Source organism: Gymnodraco acuticeps, unplaced genomic scaffold, assembly GCF_902827175.1.
Source record: "Gymnodraco acuticeps unplaced genomic scaffold, fGymAcu1.1, whole genome shotgun sequence".
NCBI classification, from domain to species: domain Eukaryota; kingdom Metazoa; phylum Chordata; class Actinopteri; order Perciformes; family Bathydraconidae; genus Gymnodraco; species Gymnodraco acuticeps.
In genome coordinates, this window is record NW_022990413.1 from 2,934 (window position 1) to 22,295 (window position 19,362).

Sequence of the window (19,362 nt, forward strand, 5' to 3'; positions counted from 1 at the left end):
GATGTACGCAAGTATAGGGGTGGTGGGTGGGGTCTAGCATATGGCCATTATGAAGGGTCAGAATAAGATGATTGGTCCATATCCATTTTGACCAGGGGCAGCAACCTTTAAGGAGAAATTCACAGTTTTGTAGCACAGAACCATGATTGGCAACATTTTCTAAAGTGTATATATATCCTTGTTGTGCATGCATGTTTAATATATATATATATATATATACACGTGTGTGGTTTCCACAGAAAAGGCTCAGAAAGCCCAGTTCTCCTGCGAGGGAGGGAGGGTAAAGAAAAGAGGTAAAGAGAGAAGGAGCAAGGGAGGCCTCCTTTCACAGAGAAACAAAGATAGCTGTAATTAATGGCCCTGAGCTCTGGTCTAGGGGAGCTTTCTTCTGACAACTGCGACTTAATTAAAACTTAAGACTTCTGAAAGGGCCTCTGACTGCGAGGGGACGTCCCACCGTCTCGTGAGAAAAACCTTGTAAGATTTCCTACAAAAGATAGAAAGAGGGAGAGACAGAGAGAAAAGATGTGTTAGCGGCTGTAGCTATGTTGCTAATCCCTGTTTGTCAAAGGAGGAAGGGGGGTGGGGGGGTTATAACTCACACACCTGCAGCTAACTGTGCCCCCCCTCCTCCCACAACACACACCTCCCACACACACATTGTTGAGTCTCTTTTCCTGCTCCATATTAAATGAGGCAACATGACAAAGTATCAACTTTTTACGTGGTTCAAAAATGAAACATCTTCCTGCTAGAGACATAGTTAGCACACACACACACACACACACACACACGCACACACACACACACACACACACACACACACACACACACACACACACGCACACACGCCATTATGTGTATTAATTCATGCATAGAAGCCTGCACCTGTTTCTCACATGGGCTGTATGAATAAATCTTAACAAAGCAGAAACTAACCATCATGAGCCACCTCTGTGTCTCTTTGCCTTGCTCTCTTCCCCCCCCCCCCCCACAGAGGATCAGATAATAAAAGCTTGGCCTGGTACTTTGTTTTTGTGCATTGTTCATTAGCCCGGCAGCAACAACAGAGGCACACTTGATATGCTTGGCTTGACTGGATGTATGGGAGTAGGGCAAGGTGGGATGGGGGGTGTTTGTGCGTGCATGTGTGTGTGCGCATGTGTGTGCATGTGCGCGTGCGCATGCACACATCGAGGTAGGGGGTAGCTTTGCATGGCTGCAATGCCATTAAGGAGGCAACTGGAAATTAAGGGCTTGCAACTGACAGCACACGTTGAATGAGAAACCCCTGCAGCTGCCCACAATGAGCAGAGCCGGACAATGTGCATGTTAAAGACAAAAACACTGTTCTGAACTCAACCCTTATCTGACTTCCTGTGTGTTGGTAATCTTTATGTCACCTAAAACATGTCCAGTTCATTTAGAAGGTATAGTGTGTGAACATAAACTCCAAACTCCTTTTGTTACTGTGATAATAATAAGGATGTCCAGAGGAGTTATTGCTCTAGAATGGTAGCTTATTTTAAGCACTGCCCACTAAATTGTTTAAATAAACCGCAGACAGAAATTATATACGACCAAAGATTTATATCCTAAAGTTAAAAAAGACACAATTATTGTCCATTAACCGTCAATCTACCCATTGCCTGTGTTCTTGTTTTGAAAACAGGTATTTCTGGGTTTTTTTTGCTTTGGAATTTTGCAACCAAACTTTTAAAAGAGGAAACAAATGCAGCTGCGAGAACAATAACTCCCTTGAATTTTACCACAGGACGCCGTAAAACATGAACTCCATCTCACATCTGCACCCTCCTCTCTTGTGTTCCACAGCACTTGCAGAAGCAGGACAGCGCGTACAGCCTGGAGTCGTGTGTCTACTACTGCACGCTGTGCGACTACTCCACCAAGGCCCGCCTCAACCTGGTGCAGCACGCCCGCTCCGCTCGCCACCAGCAGAACGAGGGGCTGAGGAAGCTGCAGCTGCACCAGCAGGGCCTGGGAGGGGACGAGGAGGGACTGAGCTTCCACGAGCTGTTCCACGTCAAGGAGAGCCCCTCCAGCCAAGGTCAGTGCTTCTTAACCTGCTCTGTCTGTCAGCTTAGGATGTCGATTGTTCTGATTTTTGAGGCTATTTTCTGATAGTTTTCTCATTTGATCAACTTCCTTCTTTCTGACACACACCATGCCATTTTTCCTGTGTTTTAAAGTCTGTTTGATTCAAGTTAAATGCTGATTCAAGTTGTCGGGGTCCGTTTTCTTGGTTTGAAGTCAGATCAATCTTTCTTTACTCTTTTTTCTCTTTTTTTCTGCACCACTCCCTCTTTATTCTGTCAAACCTCCCTCCCTTGCTGCCTCCCTCCTTTGGCCTTCATATCCAGATCACGTCTCTCGATACAGACCCGTCCATTCCTCCTAATCTCTCCAAAATGAGCATACTGTTCCTATTAGGCTGCCGTGCTTATATGTGCAACACAAACACACACATACACACACACACACACACACTGTCCCGTGCACAGGGACATCCCAGGCAGACAAGCAGTCAGCTTATGAAATTTCACCTTGGGAGTATCTCGTAGTGAAAAGGGCCTGTACACACATATGTTACTCACACACACATACGTTAGTCACACTCACACACACACACATGCACACACACGTATGCTACAGCTACACAGTCTCTCCCTGGAGTGAAGCTTTCATTTCCTTTTCTCATGACCCAAAGCAATTTGGCTTTCATTTTAAGACTCTCCGTCCTGCCAGCAGCTAAATAAGTGTAACAGAACTGTAAAACATTCAGAGAGACAAAAAAAAAAAAGATTAATCGTTTTTTCTTTGAGTGGGGGTTGGATGGTTTGGGTGAGGGGTTGCAGGGTGTAAGGGGAGGGGGCTGCGCTGTAATTTAAACCAGAAGACCAAGAGTCAGGGTCCATTATTTAGTCATCCCTATGTTAATGCTGCTGGGAGAAAATGAGCGCTTAACTTGTTTTTGCTTTGCTTGACCTGAAGGAGCGGGTGGGATGGGGTTTTAAAGGGGGGCTAACACGTTTTGAATAGCATTCCAGAATAGCATTAGTCCATACATCCATCTGTGTGTGTGTGTGCTCCCCAAAGTGTCCTATTTATACTGTACATGTACTCCCAAAACAGATGGGGGCCCAGCGCTTAGAAACATATGTGAATCCCAACACACACACACACACACACACACACACACACACACACACACGAACAGAAGAAGAGCTCCCAATCCTGAAATGGAGACTGTAGCCGGCGTACGTTTGGTTTTAATTACACATGGATCAAAGTTTCGGTGAGACTTTGGGGTGCAGCAGAAAAGCATGCTTAGATAAATCATTACCGTGCATTTTACAAAACCCCCCGCCACCTCTCTCATTCTCCTGCTCTCCTTTCGCATCCCCCTTTCTCTCCTTCTTTGTCCTGGTTATTCCATCTCTCTCTCTTTACTGCTCCTGTCCGGGTTTTATTTAAATAAAGAACACAAGCCCAGCTTCAAGCCTTTTTTTTCTTTTTACCTCTCAAACCCGTGAGCACAACCAGGTTTTAAACCTGTCATAAGCAATATTCGCCTGCTTCACCTATTTCAAATGTTCCACTCTTAAAACACACCATATTTGTTGCTCGGGGCCCCCGTTTTATACCTTGGCTTTGATGCCACATGGTGAATTTCCATGAGGAAGCTAGTGCAAAGCTTAAGCGGACGCTGGCGGGGTCCAAAATGCTAAGCCCCTTTTTTTGGATGCCCTCCTTTTGCCCACTCTATATAATTTATAGAACAACTGTATTCTTTCACAGGGTACGTGGTAAATGTTTCAAAAGTATTTCCTTGTAGACCGTACACATTTGGCAGGTGTAGGCAAAGGGAGGGGTAAGAGTGTTTCAGCCAGAGATCAAACACTGAGAGTTAATGTAATAAATCGGGCTCACATTCATGTTCTAAAGTTCTGTCAGATTTGGTATATTTTTAGCTTTTTTTCTTTTTTAGTAGATGAACCCTTTGAGCTTTCGCAAACACTACATGCTTCAGTATGATATGTTCTATGGAAGAAAGGGTATGCTATAGCAGCATTGGGCTCCTAAAGTGATAGATGATGTGAATATTCTCACAGATGGAAAAGGCTCTATAGTAGGCAACATTTCGAGCCAGTGTTTGGTTTAAGGACCCTCAATTTATGTGTACGTGCATGTGTATGTGTGCTGTTAGTTTTCTGGGGCTGCAACTCCTGACTCGAGCACTTTCTGTTCATTAGAGACTGGTATGAAAAAGATTAATTTAAGTGCTGACCGGTATCTTTCTCTTAAAGCCTGGGACCTGGCACTGAGCCAGATAATTATAGGCCCATTTGGGAATAAGAGTTCTAATGCTCTGGACTTTATGTACATGTGAATGGCTTTCATTAAACAATTTTGATGCTGATTTTATGGCCTAATTAAGGATACAGGACTGCAGAGGCTCAGCTTAAGGGTATAGGTGTTTTGAACAAAGACAGGAGTGTACAGTGAACATTTCTGCTGGACTGCATTGTGTGCGTTTCAATACATGTGTTTGCCGGCATGTTTATTTGAGAACCTTTCACTCTTTGTTATCCTTTTGATTCTGTAATTCCCCAAACCTGGGCCCAGACATCTCATCCTTTACACTAGGTAAACAGCATTGTGAAAGCTCGGTGTGTGTGTGTGTGTGTGTGTGTGTGTGTGTGTGTGTGTGTGTGTGTGTGTGTGTGTGTGTGTGTGTGTGTGTGTGGTGTGTGTGTGTGTGTGTGTGTGTGTGTGTGTGTGTGTGTGTGTGTGTGTGTGTGTGTGTGTGTGTGTGTGTGTGTGTGTGTGTGTGTGTGTGTGTGTGTCTTTATCTAATGTTACATGTGCAAACAGTAACTCACTGACTGTACAGCAAAAACGTTTTACTATGGTCTTTTAGTGGTGTCCTTCGGGGACAATACACCCACTGTGCCTTGTGCATTGCTGAGAGATTGTCTGTGTGTACAATTAGTAGTGTTAAACAAAATTGAGTTTATAAAAAATGCCAGTTTGCATCAGATGCATAAATGAATTGCCTCTCAACATGGAGGACTTGGAAGCCATTTTGCTTTGAGGGTTGTCCAAAAGTTGTTAGAGAAATTAGATTTGTGTGTGCCCTTCTCTGTAATGAAGTTATGCCCTGAATAGAGCTGTTTAGTGAAGAAAAATATGACAGATCGCGAGTCATGGGTATTCCATCATCGATTTTATAATTTCAACAATTTGTTTAGCTGTATTTTTGGAGACATTAAGAGTCTCTGAAGTTAAGTTGTTTTCTCCCTTTGACTGCTGCCGCCTAAGTCTCAATCATCTGACCATTTGTTTAGCCATAAAGAACACTGGGAGGAGGTGTGTGTGCATTAGTGTGTTTTTTTCTGTGTATCCTTGCCCATTAGCCTTGTGTTCCATCATGTGTAACACTCCTCATAAGCCAGACCAAGCAGAAACACCCAGGCCTCTCTGCATACTGTACTTTCTGTCATTTCCCCAGTTAGTTCCCTCTGTCCTTTACAAAAAGGAAAAGGGAGATGGGATCTTATGGAGGTAATTATTTCTGAGAGCCCAGTCTGTCAACCACCCCTCCATCCCTCCACCACCCACAAGTCTCCATCCCTCTAACCCAACCCCCCTCCCAGCGCCACCACCCAACATGCATTAAAGAGGGAGGGAGAGGACCCTCTTTGTCTAAGTCCCCCTTTTAAACAAAAGACCTCTTCTGACTTAAAGAGACCGACAACACTTTTATCATGTGTGTATATGCGAGTGTGTATGTGTGTGTGTATCCAGAGCCTTTTGTTTTCTCTGAGTGATAAGGCTCTGGGTCATTTTGGTCCTAGTTAAATTAGTGTAGCTGTGGTAACCATTTAGAAAGCAGCTGTAGGCTAAAAACGAAGCTAATGGACACTTATTATCCTTATATGTGCCTGTGCTTCCAGCAGGAAGTGATGGAGCATGGGCAGAGAGAAAAAGTGCCATCTTGTCTGTGTCCAAGTGCGCTGACATTCCTTGTTCACGAAATGTAACCCACCCAAAACTGAGCAAAAGCACCGAAAACAATCATTCAATTTCCAATGTGGGAAAGGGCTTTGCTGTTTCCCAAAGAACATTATGATGTGATGACACAGAGGCATATTTTGAGGTATTAAGTTTTCCCTCCTCCCTCACTTTCAATCCTTCATCTTATACTTTTTTCCTCTGGGTAGTGGGGGTGGTTTCGCCATTCCAGCGGTTGTCTTCCTTTTTTTTTTAAAGAAGGTCTCTCCTCAGACAGAAGTCTATTTCCAGGGTTTGTCTCAGTAATTTGTGGCCATTACATAAACATTCACGGATGGCCGGAGGAGTGAGAGAAAGGATGCAACACACACACCCAGATCGAGCTAACCGCTGGAGTTAGCGCAGCTTTGGCCATTTTCTTTTTTAAGTCAGATAGAGTTGGTAAGAGCCTCTGTCTGACTCATTAAAGGACATTTTGTCAATTTGTAGTTACTGTTTGTTCTTGCTTTGCAAATGCCATCTTTTAATGCTTTTATCATTTAGATATCTGTGTTTAGATTAGAAGTTTAATAGGTTAGGGCAGTCAATTATATTGCATATTGATTTGCTTACAAAAAGCTGATTGCCTACAGTTAATACATTATTCGTGACCTTTTCTCTCATTTAATGTGAATCAGAAAGTTACTTACATAAATGGTAAAGTCCACAGATCCCAGTCAGGCGGGATCCATTCCTCGCGTAATAAAACCTTGGAATGTTATTTTATGTGCCCAAAATGAATAAAAGCACTTTCTGGGGAGATCTATTCTGATGAGAGTGATGTGATGTTACCCAGGAGGATTTCTGTGAACTATGCCGTTTTTTTATTGCTGTACAATTAGCTGGAGACAATACACAGCATTTTAAATCATTTGTCAAATCAAAATAAGACACATTCATATATGTATATTATTATATTTTCGACAAGTAGCAATTTACCCCAAATTTCCCAAAACCATATTCTCTATGGCTGAGGGAGTAAAAGATGTGGTCATATTTTGAATAATTCCATCCAAGCGAATTATAATTACTCTGCGGTCTGTGTGTGCACATAGGGAAAAAGGGCAGCAAGCTGACTTGAGCTTCGTTCACCATAAACTATTTTTGAAATGGTGTGTCGGGGCGGTATGGGCTCAGGCCGATTGTTTTTCTTTGAGTTGAGCAGCTCTTTGGTGGAGGGGTATTACCCGGGCTAAATTGTTCCCTCATGTTTTCCGCCAAGGTTCTGTGCCCACCACACTGACAGTTATAATTTGCAGAAATTGCGCTGATTATCTGTATTAGCATACCTGACCAATGCCACATTAGTCTTATTTACAATACAAAGCCATGGGGCTATGAGGACGCATACTAAATATGACTTAACCCTTTGAAGAGGGGACTGGCGTCACAGGGCCAGGAGTCTTTCACGTCAGCGATATCACAAAGAGCTTAGGGCCCCGCTCCATATGGAGCTGGAAGGTCCTGGAAAGGAAGTGGTGAATGTAAAGTCCAAGGACCACATTGGAGGGTTATTGCATGTTTTCCCTTACTCTCATTCTCTTTCTGACCTTTCTATTTCAATATTTTTTTCACCTCTCAGCTCTTGTTCCCATCTTTCCTTTTTTTTCTTGCCTTCATCTTTCCTCCCCCTCCCTTTTCACCCTGCTCTTCTTTATTTTCGTCTCCCTCACCTCCATTCTTTTCACTCCCCGATCCCCTCATACACCCTCTGTCCATTGACTCTTAACCACAGATGGACAAAACAATGGGCCATGTCACACAGCATTAAGACAAACAATCTGCTGATGGGAGGAGGGTTGTGTGGAGCCGGAGCCGCGGTAACCAGGCAATGCGCTCGCTGGGTCCAAGCAGCCACTAATCTCATCTCACGTGATGATACAATTCACAGATGGACATTTAAAGCAGACTTTATACACACACAAAGAGCAGAGCAGGAACTTTACTTCAGGAGCTAGTATTGTCAGGTAGAATTTCTACCATTCCTTGTAGCAGCTACAATTTATTTCCTTCTATTGCTCCCTTATCCTCACTCTCCTCTCTGTTTTCTTTACCTCATCCATCAGTGGGAGGTATGGAATTGATAGCAGCTATTGATTACCTATAGCAAAGGCTAATCGTCGCTAACCGGAGGAAGCTTTGCAGCTATAGCAGCTGTCAGTGGCTTGTCGTATGTGTGTGCGTGTCTATATGACCCTCCAGCGGTTCTGTAGCAATAGCTTTCCCTCTCCCATGTTTACTTACAGAGCACTAATGGCCTTCAAGCAAGACAGCAAAATAAATATGCTGGACTTTGATTCTCCTTTTCATAATAAGGGAAATAATATGTAATGTGTGTCGTCCTCAGAAACACTAAGAGGCATGGCAAGTCTCACCTCCCCACCTTTGTGAATAAGACCCATCTCCCTGCCTTTCTTTATCTCCCTAATAGGAAATTTGAGCACACTGTGTGAGATTAAAGCAGAGAATCAATGCCTTGTGAGCAATCATTTCCAGACAAATCTCTTTCATCTATTTCTCTCCCTTTTCTTCTCCCCTCGTTCCCGCTCTTCCACCTCCTAATGCTAACAGGGGGTCTCATGTCATGACATCCCTTTCACTTTTATCAAGTCCTAATAACACTCTGAGAATGTAGAGAGAAAGAGGAATGTGACAGAAAGAGGAAAAAAGAACAAGAAATGGATGGACTGATAAAAATCCATTGAATGAGCCTTGCTGCTGATTTGTGCTTTGATGTGGATGTCTTTGTGCAAATTAGACAAATATGCCCGCTGCTTTAGTCATCTCCTTTAGTCATTTCACTTTTTTCAAGATGCCATCTTCCTTTGCTATTTTAAGGATGGTAGAAAAGAAGGAAAACAATGACTGGAAAGTACATTTATGGGCATAGCATAAACCATACATTTTACACATTTCTTGTGACTCAATAGAGCATTATGGTTGCATAAAGTAGCTTTTACAATACTATCGAATACAATAAAAAACAAAGGAGATGAAAGGTATATGCAGAAAAGACTCCTGGGTTTCTGCTTGGTTGGGCCCTCAAGGTGCTTTACTTATGATGGCACACAGGGCTAAAGGGCAAGGATACACACACGCACACACACATACACACACGCACACACACCTTGGTCAGGCCTTTGTTTCAAAAGCAGGTTAACGGGGAGTGAGGAAGAGGAGCATTGCAATTTTCTGCTCTTTAGGCGCCGGAGAATTCTCTCCAGTGTAAGAGAGACCAGACTCTCAGCGTAATAGGCATTTTACACCCTCATCACCTCTCACACACACACACACACACACACACACACACACACACACACACACACACACACACACACACACACACACACACACACACACACACACACACACACACACACTCACACAAACACACACACACTCACCAGAAACGTGTGGGAGTGTAATAGGCATTCTATGGTGTGTATTGCCGGTCCCCAGAGTGCCAGTAAGTGTTAGACATGCATAGAGTCGGCAATGAGACAATCAGCATGCTGAAATTGAAACCTTGTCTGGAGTCACACAGGAGGGGAGGAAGAGGGGGGGGAGAAAAGAGGAGCAAGGAGTAGATTAAATAAAAAAAAGAGCAGAGGAGAGGCGATGGGTGCACAGATGGCAGGAGAAAAGAAGATGAGGAGTAAGAGGAGAGGAGAGGAAATAGGAACTGATGTTTGTTTAATTGCCTCATAAGTGATGACACAGATAATTACGTCGAAAAAGGAGATGCTCCTCTAAGGCAGCGCCGATGAGCAGCTGGATCTGTTTGTGTGCGTGTGTCGCCCTGTCTCTCCCTATAACCCCATCAACTGTTGTCCCCTCCAGCCACATCAAGTATAGGACACCATTAAAGCAGTACGGTTTGTGTCATATCAAATCCTTCAGTTTAATTAACAGAAACGCACACACAAACACACACTCGTCATTTGGAATCATTTTAATTACTCTCTATCTCCCTGATTATTAATATCTCCGCTTCATATACCTGGGGATATGAAGATGAGTTCACCTATATTTCCTGCGCTGTGTGTTTGCAGGCGTGTGTGTCCATGTGTGTGTAAGTGATGCTCCCTTGACTTCATATCTAATTGTCTTTTTTAATGACAATATTCCACTCTGTGCCGGCTGCATGTAATGAGTCAGGGTGTGTCAAAGTGCAGGCCGGAGCTGTCTGCTTGAGTTAAGCTCTTCCCGTCTACTGTAGAAGCCTCCAGCGTACACACACACACACACACATGTGGAGCACACACTCAAAGAGACAGTATCAATGTGGGAGTTCCTGTATCTGACACGAGATTAAGAGGGCCAAGTGGAGGAACGTCGAAGAACTGCCCTGTTGCATTTGCAAGAAGGAAAAACGGGCCATCCTGTCTCACACACACACAAACACACACGCGCACAAGCATCCTGTGCTGTAAGTGAGCAGTAGCCTCCCTAGCATTATTCACAGTGGCCGAGTGATCGAAGCTTGGTTCAATAGCACTAAAGCGGCGCACGCTGGAGAGATTTGTCTTACAAAACCTTGACACACACACTGGCGCACATATGCTCTCACACACATTGATTTTTGGTGGTGGGAATCTCCCAGGCTTTGGACGAAAGGCACGGACGTGAAAGGGGCTTCCCCTGTCAGAGTAACCCCCTGACAAACGCACACTCACACACACAATGCGCACAGGCAAATATGCATATGCATTTTTTTCATTTGTTAATTATCTCAAAATGATAGATGTTGATGATCAGATCCAGCGATAGCATGAATAAGATAACAAAAAGAGATCGGGGATGACGGATGTGCCTCTTAGATCTGATGGGGTTTCATTTACAGTAAGATGAGCGGATGGTAAAATATAAAGCATGAAAGAAAGTCTGATCATATTTATTTTTGCTGACTCTCCTGTTTTACATTTTACCATCATGGGGCTTTTTGCAAGCAAGGCAAAAAAGAAAATCACGCATTGCCTGATATGTCATATCTTTCCACTGCAGTGTGTGTGTTTTTTTACACAGGCGTGTTCAATTTGAAGCCTTCACTTGATTGGAATGGCAATTTCTTTTTTTCCAGCACATCAGTCTTCAGTTTTTCTATTTTCTATAGCGGGGCCTGGGCAGCGCACACCACCCCCTCCGGCGTTTTTGACGTATTAACATGTATCGACAAGCCCGCATTCACATGCCTGTAAACACTGACGCACACACACTCACACCTCTGTCCCCTGAAGACATGTGATCAACCAGACCCAATCCCTTGTAATCATCTGGAACCCCTCGCATACACACACACATAAAGTTCCCATTCAATCCTGGGAAATGGTTTGGGGCAGGGGGCTGAAGCGGTGGGCTTCTTTCCCTTAGCCCCAGTGTCTTAAGCTGCCATTGATTAAATGTTAACTGATATACTCGGCCCTGGCAATCTTGTTAGAGCCGGAGCAGGCAGGCAGCTAGACAGACAGTTTAGGACCCGCGCCCTCCTGATCAATAGCACAGATAAAGATTTCATCCATCAATGAGCTCCCAAAACAAAAGGTATCTGATACCTGATTAGGCCCGTGGGGAAAAATACACACACAGATTTGAGCATGAAAACACACACATTGCCACATGGGTTGAAACACATGAAGAGACAAACATAAACACTTGGATCTCAAATAAATGCAGTGGGATAAAAAAATCTGCACGTAAGCTTAAACAAGCATACATTTCACACACACACACACACACACACAAACACACACACATTCCTTTCACTCACTTATTTTGTCCAGAATAATACCTCCACCAACCCCATCTGAAGACAATCAGTTCCACACCTAATGGTGTAATTACAACACGTACACACAAGCACACACACACACATACTGTATGCGCAGTCAAGTTTGCAGATAAGGCAGCCCTGACTTTTCCCGGATGAAGGTTAATTATGCTGTGTTAGTTCAGGTAGGATGTGTGTGCATTTGTTTGTGCATGCAAGTGTAAGTGCATCTTTGTGTGTTCTTCCTAGAATGCATGTGCATTTAGATCGTCAGAGCATGCCAAAGGCACCGCAAAACGGCTGAATCAATGTCTGGGCGACCACCACTGTTAAACTGTATCAATAACGTTCCCCTATCTTTTCCCCGACTAACGTCAGACGGCAGTTTGAACGTCCAAGCCTTGCCGCAATTAAGACTTAATTATAAATCAATAAAAGGAGTCATTTGAATATTGATTTTCCTTTTTTCTTCAAATTGTTAACATATTCAGCACCCTGTCTTTTTTGTTACAACTTTAAGGAGAATCAATACTTCCTTTTACAGTCATCGGAGAAGTGCTTTGACATAATTGGAGCAAAAACACAACGGGATATCTTCATGGGGTTCGATACCCAGAGACGGTCAGGGGGTAGAAAATGTCACAGCCCCTCAAATCTGATGGCTATTCAAATACAGTTAATGACGCTTTGTGCTTGTCAAACAGTCATCTAATTTTGGGGGATATTGGTTGATATTTGTTGTCACAATGCCAAATGCATTTCCATAATTTTCACGGCTGACATTTTCTTTGATATGACACAGTATCTGAACGCACTTCAAAAAGTGATATCAATGCAACCCGGTAACCTGCGTTTCATTTGATTCAATGATATCTTTGCTGTTTTATTTTCCCGCTCAACCATTTTGAGGGGCTGTGAGATTTTCAAGTGGCGTGTCAGGGGCCTGGAGTCTAATGCATGGAAACATGGAGCTTTCTGTTTTCTGACGGCTAGCAGAGATAAGGTAGAGATATGGCTCTAGCACTGGCTCAAATCTAAAACAGATCCCGCTTGGGGGGTTGGGGGAGTTAAGAAAGTGAAGGAAAGGGAGAAAGGGAGGGGTGGAGGTAGCAAGAAAAGGGAATATTGTCAATCCTCTAAGTGTCTGGCGGTGTCTCTCTTTCTTTCCCTCTTTCTCTCACTCTTTCTCTCCCCCCTCTCCCTCGGTAATCTGATTTATTTGAAGCATATGCGTGCTGCTCTGTCTTTGTCTGCTTCTATTAGGGCCAGTGGGGGCCCATATGACATTGTTTAGCCAGTAATGAAATGGACATTTTTTGCATGTTTTTGTGAAAGTCAGAGGAAAGCTAACACTCCTTATTTGTAAGCGTCTGGAATACCATCTCTCGGGCAGTTGCCCCAGGTGTGTGTGTGTGTGTGTGTGTGTGTGTGTGTGTGTGTGTGTGTGTGTGTGTGTGTGTGTGTGTGTGTGTGTGTGTGTGTGTGTGTTGTGTGTGTGTGTGTGTGTGTGGTGTGTGTGTGTGTGTGTGTGTGGTGTGTGTGTGTGTGTGTGTGTGTGTGTGTGTGTGTGTGTGTGTGTGTGTGTGTGTGTGTGTGTGTGTGTGTGTGTGTGTGTGTGCGTGTGCATGTGGACATATGTGCCCGTGTATTACAGCTTCCATGTGCTCCTTTTGGAGATGATTCCGAGCAACCTAATGAATATTTGGGCTTGAAGATATTTTTTCTTTTCCTTCCGTGACTCTATTCTTCTTGTGTTGAAGAGTCCTGCTTCCTGCCTGACCTCAACACATAATAAGGCCCTGATGATGCACACATTTTTTATTTTGCACACTCTTCCGTGGCAAAAGACATGTAACATGGACTTATTGTCAGCATATGAAATGGTTATGTGCTAATGGCAGCTTTGCTCCGGTCACCCCCATCAAAAAGGAATGTAGTCACAGAAAGGCATTGCAATTGAATAGAATAAAAGGAAACCTGAAATTATTTGTTGTTATAATTTTGTATTTGTAATTGACACCAACAATATTTATATATTGAAACGCATCAACACAATATGACTTGTATTTTTTTCATTATTTGAAATATGTTATTATTCTTATTTTTACAGCATGAAACAAAGCAACTTTTCCTGCTCATATAATTGTATTTTTATCTTTCCTTTCTATCTACTAAAGATTTCTTTGATTTTAACCAGGATTACAGTCCTGTTTTTTTAGTGGCTCTGAAAGCAGATGTTTTTTTTATGCAGCTAAAAACGGGACAGTAGCCCAATAGGATAAAGATCTGTTTAAGCATTATCCATTTGGCCACTGCCCGTTACAGGCCTATTTTAAGCATAGACACACACATCCATTCTCTTAAACCATGGCAGCCATTTTATTAGATTCCCTGATTCCCTGCCTGGTATTAGTTCTCAGAAAATAAATAAACCTTGAATTCATGACAAGGACCAGTCTGGTTAATTCGAAACTATATCTATCCTGCTGGTATCTTTGTTTACCAGTGTAGTGATGGATGCACAGATAGAGGGAGGAACGGATAGGTATATGGATGGATAGCTGTGTGAAGAGATATAAAAACAGATGGATAGATGGCTGGATAGATAAATGGATGGATAGATGGACGGATGAATGCGGCAGGGAGATCTCGTTGGGCTGATAGAGTTCAGCAGGTATGCCGAGAAACAGCTGCTTTCTTCATTAGGTTCATCTATCGATCTCGGACCCTCGCTGTGTGTGTGTGTGTGTGGTTTTGTTTTTTGAGGGAGAGAGAGGGGAAAGACAGCAGCCTCTGTAGATAAGTGCTGGTAATAGAACAGAATGAATTCTTATCACAGAGATGGGAAGGCCATTAACCCTCAGCTTCTACTTCTCTCTCTCTGTCTCCGGCTCTGTCTGTTTCCCCCTCCGTCCTCCGGTCTGGACCTGACAGGGTCACGTTTGCGAGCGTGTGTGATATTTCCACTATGTGTGCGACTCTGGGAGTGTGTGTGTGTGTTGCGGCTGCCGCTGTGCAGACTGCCCCGTCGGCCAGATGTTTATAATCAGGGGCTGGATAAATATTGGACCGAGGAATCATAAAAGAGCAGGGAAAACAGAGAAAGGGATGTGGGGAGATGAAACAGAGGAGAGGAATCTTCTTTTCAAATTATTCCTAAATCCCTCAGTAAGCTTGCCGTGCCGCCTCCTCAATTCACCTACTCAGCCTAAGGTGATTCAAACAGCCGAAATGCAATATGGCTGTTGTGTAAGATGCAGGTGTGTGTGTGTGCGTGTGTGTGTGTGCGCACGTGTGGAGGTGTACAGTAGGTGTGTTAGCCCATTGTATAAGGCCAGGTGTTGCGGCAATTTTTTTTTTCTCCCACCACTGAACCTTTTGAAGCCCATATTTTTGTCCTGTGAAAACCTTTTGTATTTGCTATTAAAGAATCATTAACATCATCCCCCCCAATGCTCACAGCACTGGAAATAAAAGCCCTCTTAACACAACAGTTTCTGTCTGCGCAGCAAGCAAGACACGCAAGCCTTTAATCTCGGCTATGTTTATTCATATGATTTTCTTTTCTTATTTCTTCTTCTTTTTTTCAAAAGAGTAATAGGTGTTTTGTTAGTCGCCTGCAAGACAGCGGAGCGGGCAATTTGAGCAAAAGAAAATACAATGAGGAAGTCGTAATTGACAACAACAAAGCAAATTTGGAGCTGCTGATACAAGCGTTTTTTTTTACACAAAAGTCATTTTTTCCGCTTATTCTGTCAGTTCAACTTATTGACATTCACACCGGGAGTGTATTAAACGTGACAATCCCATCGTCTGGCTTTCACAGTCGACCTGAAACAAATAGATTTTTTTTAATCTTGTTTAATAAGTTCTCATGTGTTTTAAGCAGTAAGTGGGAGGGAGGGTGTGGGTGGATCGGAGTGTGTGTATGGAAACACGTGTGTTTGCTTGTGCTGGTGTGTGTGTGTTTACATGTTAGCATGTGGGCTGTGGACCTCTGTGCATGAAATACGTTGAGCGCTCTGTGTGTGTGTGTGTGTGTGTGTGTGTGTGTGTGTGTGTGGTGTGTGTGTGTGTGTGTGTGTGTGTGTGTGTGTGTGTGTGTGTGTGTGTGTGTGTGTGTGTGTGTGTGTGTGTGTGTGTGTGTGTGTGTGTGTGTGTGTGTGTGTGTGTGTGTGTGTGTGTGTGTGTGTGTGTGTGTGTGTGTGTCGGTTATTCCCAGGACCTGTGCAGGAGCTGTAGGCCCTCTCCGCTGGGTTGATGTTTAGTATTTTAGACATGCTACATTAACAACATCTGGTTAAGATCTAAATGCTTGTTAAACGCGCTGAAATTCAGGGGAAAAGGTACAGGGAGAGCGAGGGGAGCGGGGGGGGGATAAAGAGGGAGAGTAGGGTAAATAAAGATTTGAGGGTGAGAGAACGGGAGGGAGGGAGATCAGTAAGTCTGTAAGGTTATTACCCTGGCAGTATTACCACTGGCCCTTGACTATGTGTGTGTGTGTGTGGTGTGTGTGTGTGTGTGTGTGTGTGTGTGTGTGTGTGTGTGTGTGTGTGTGTGTGTGTGTGTGGTGTGGTGTGTGTGTGGGTGTGTGTGTGTGTGTGTGTGTGTGTGTGTGTGTGTGTGTGTGTGTGTGTGTGATGGTGTAATGTTTCAAAGCTTTCCCCTTTAAAACCTAGAGGCCAAACTAGAGCCACGCGCGGCGCAGGAATGTGACATCACAGGGCCCCTATTCCTCCACACAAACACACACACACACACACACACACACACACACACACACACACACACACACACACACACACACACACACACACACACGTGATCTCACAGGGGACATGACCAGAGTTGTAGGAAGGAATCAACGTCAACATCAACGTTAAGTGGTGGAGACATGGCCGTCATGGGTGTTACGCAAAAAACATTAATGCTACTTTACAGATTATAATCATAATAGTAACTCAATATACTCAGTACTTTACTACTAATACTTAAGTATAACTTGATGCCGATATTTTTGTACTGTAACATAGGGCCATGAATGTAGTATTGCTACTTGAGTACTTCTTCCACCACTGGTCCTTACAGCTTCTTCTTAGTCTTATAGCATTTCTCTTATTTCTCCTCATGATATTTTCTTTGGCATCAATTACCCTTTATCTTGATGCTTTCATATGATTTAAGATAAACAATAATGTAAAAAGGATTTATTTTTACCCCCTTTAATGAGCACCATCCTAGCCCTAAGGAAGCAAATTAGAGGCAGCTCGGCCCCGGCTAATGAATTCAGCCATTTTTGGAGCCTCTGTGTCCAGTTGCTCCGCGTGGCACTGCTCTACGGTTGTGTGCCATACGGCTGAGTCCTCCACCGGGCACATAATGACCCGGCATGGCGGTTATGGGCCCTCAGGGGGAGAGGGGAAGGGGAGCGAGTGGTCTCAGAGCAGGTCATTATACAGCTCGAGGGCACACACACACACACTGACACTTTCAATACATCCTCCATTGCCTCCATCTCCCATATGTCTATTCTTTCTTTCCAAACATCTCTTTTTATATATCTTCCTTTCCTTCTGTCCGAAACTGTTTCTGACTGTGATGTTTTCGACTAGATATTTGTACTCAAATCAGCAATAATTCAGAACATATTGTCTCCTAAGAATTAGTCATCATGTTTGGTTGATTTTTTGTATTGGAAGAACAGGAGAGTTTTTCATCCAGCGGTTACACTGGCATCCAATTAATAGTTAAAAAGTTAAAGCAGATTTGGCTTTCGTCCCTGATCAAGACTCACTTAATTACTCTTCCTCTCTTAACGGTTAAATATAGGCCGGTGTTGGTTGCAGGGTAATCGGACCCATGGTCTGTGGTTAGCTCGAGTTCACCGGCCGGCTTTAATGTTCCGACCGACCCACATCAAAGAGAGTCCCACCAGGCTTCCAAAATCACACACCCTCCACAGCCTGACCCACTCCGTGTGTGTGTGTGTGTGTGTGTGTGTGTGTGTGTGTGTGTGTGTGTGTGTGTGTGTGTGTGTGTGTGTGTGTGTGTGTGTGTGTGTGTGTGTGTGTGTGTGTGTGTGTGTGTGTGTGTGTGTGTGTGTGTGTGTGTGTGTGTGTGTGTGTGTGTGTGTGTGTGGTGTGTGAGGTGACTGCGAATGTTTTGCTCTGCACGTTCTCTGGTAGCGATTAAGTTGATGGTTAAGAGTCCCTGCTGCAGAACCCTCTCCTCTGTCTCACTGTTTCTCTCACACACACACTTGCACATGACAACTCACATGCAAACACATGCAGTCACTGTCTCACTCACTTGATCAATGGCGCGCATCCACATAAACACACGCGCACGCACACACACACTCGTGCTGTGTGTGACTGTCAGGGTCAGTCAGAGGGCAGACGCTGCACTGATGTATCGGGAGAACTCGTCTGGGAATGTCCTCAGCGTGGAAACACATTTCCCCCATGCACGCACGCACACACACACACACACACACACACACACACACCATAGATCTAACCGACTACAGGGGAAAGGAGTGAGAAAAAACCCCACTGATGAGGCCCAGATGATCACCCCTCCTTTTCTCTGTCTTTTTCTCTTTCTTCACCCACTCTTCACCCTCATTCCTCCCTCTGTTCCCTCTCTCTGTTCATTGTCTCTTCTCTCTTGTGTCCTATCTAGCTACAGGTAGACTGCCCCCTAGAGGTTTGTTAAGATGGTGGACGTCATGATCATCTACCACCCCACACTCGTCCTCTGCTCCTTGTTGTTTAAGAAAAACGTAACTTTAAAGTTGAATTGCTTTAAAATGATAATATAACATATGCAGTCATCTCTTGCAAACATCATATCAAGCAGTATCAAAATAGTTTTTATTTGAATTACATAAACTAATTACTCTGAGTATGTTGTCGAGAATGTGCTCATGGTAAAGCCACAGGAGTTATGAAAATAAATGTATTTATGGTATGCAATAAAAGCTACAGTTTATTATTATAGTGATATTATAACAAACATAATAATAACAGTTTAAAAGTAATTAGCAAAAGCAGGTAGTTTTCGATCAGAGCGATTGTGTTTTACATTTTTACATGCAGTGCAGGGAAGGAATGAAAGCAGTCCATGACAAAGAGATACAACTATGTTTTTTCTTTCTTCTGCGTTTGGCGTTTTTATAAATTATTTCCTTTGAGACATTGTCCTGACCTTGCAGTATATATGTGAGATCTTAGAGTTTATTTTTCTCTCACTGAATTTCTGTTTATCACCCCCCTTTCCTCCCCTTCTCTTCTCACTCTTCTGTGAAAAATGCTGTTCGATTTGTGCCATTTGCTTCTCCTTGGCATCGAACAAAAGTCAACTATAGAGAAAAGATAAACCAGTGATGAAAGACTTTCAAACCCACTTCACACCACAACATTTACACAAAAGCACACACACATGCTTGCCTTCCCCCTTCCCTCCGTAAGAAGGTGGGGTGAATTAAAATACAAAGATGGACGCTGCAGCACCGGCAG

The 19,362-nt window shown here is 43.6% G+C and overlaps 1 protein-coding gene across 1 annotated transcript in view; it reads left to right on the plus strand.

Annotated features, from left to right (window-relative positions):
* Window positions 1–1,833: 1,833 nt before the first annotated feature.
* zfhx4 (zinc finger homeobox 4) overlaps window positions 1,834–19,362 on the plus strand; it is a gene marked incomplete at its 5' end in the record, with an annotated part of 37,579 nt that continues 20,050 nt past the window's right edge. Inside the window, 1 exon segment of the mRNA XM_034224932.1 lies at window positions 1,834–2,068. Within this exon segment, the coding sequence (XP_034080823.1) occupies window positions 1,834–2,068 (235 nt within the window).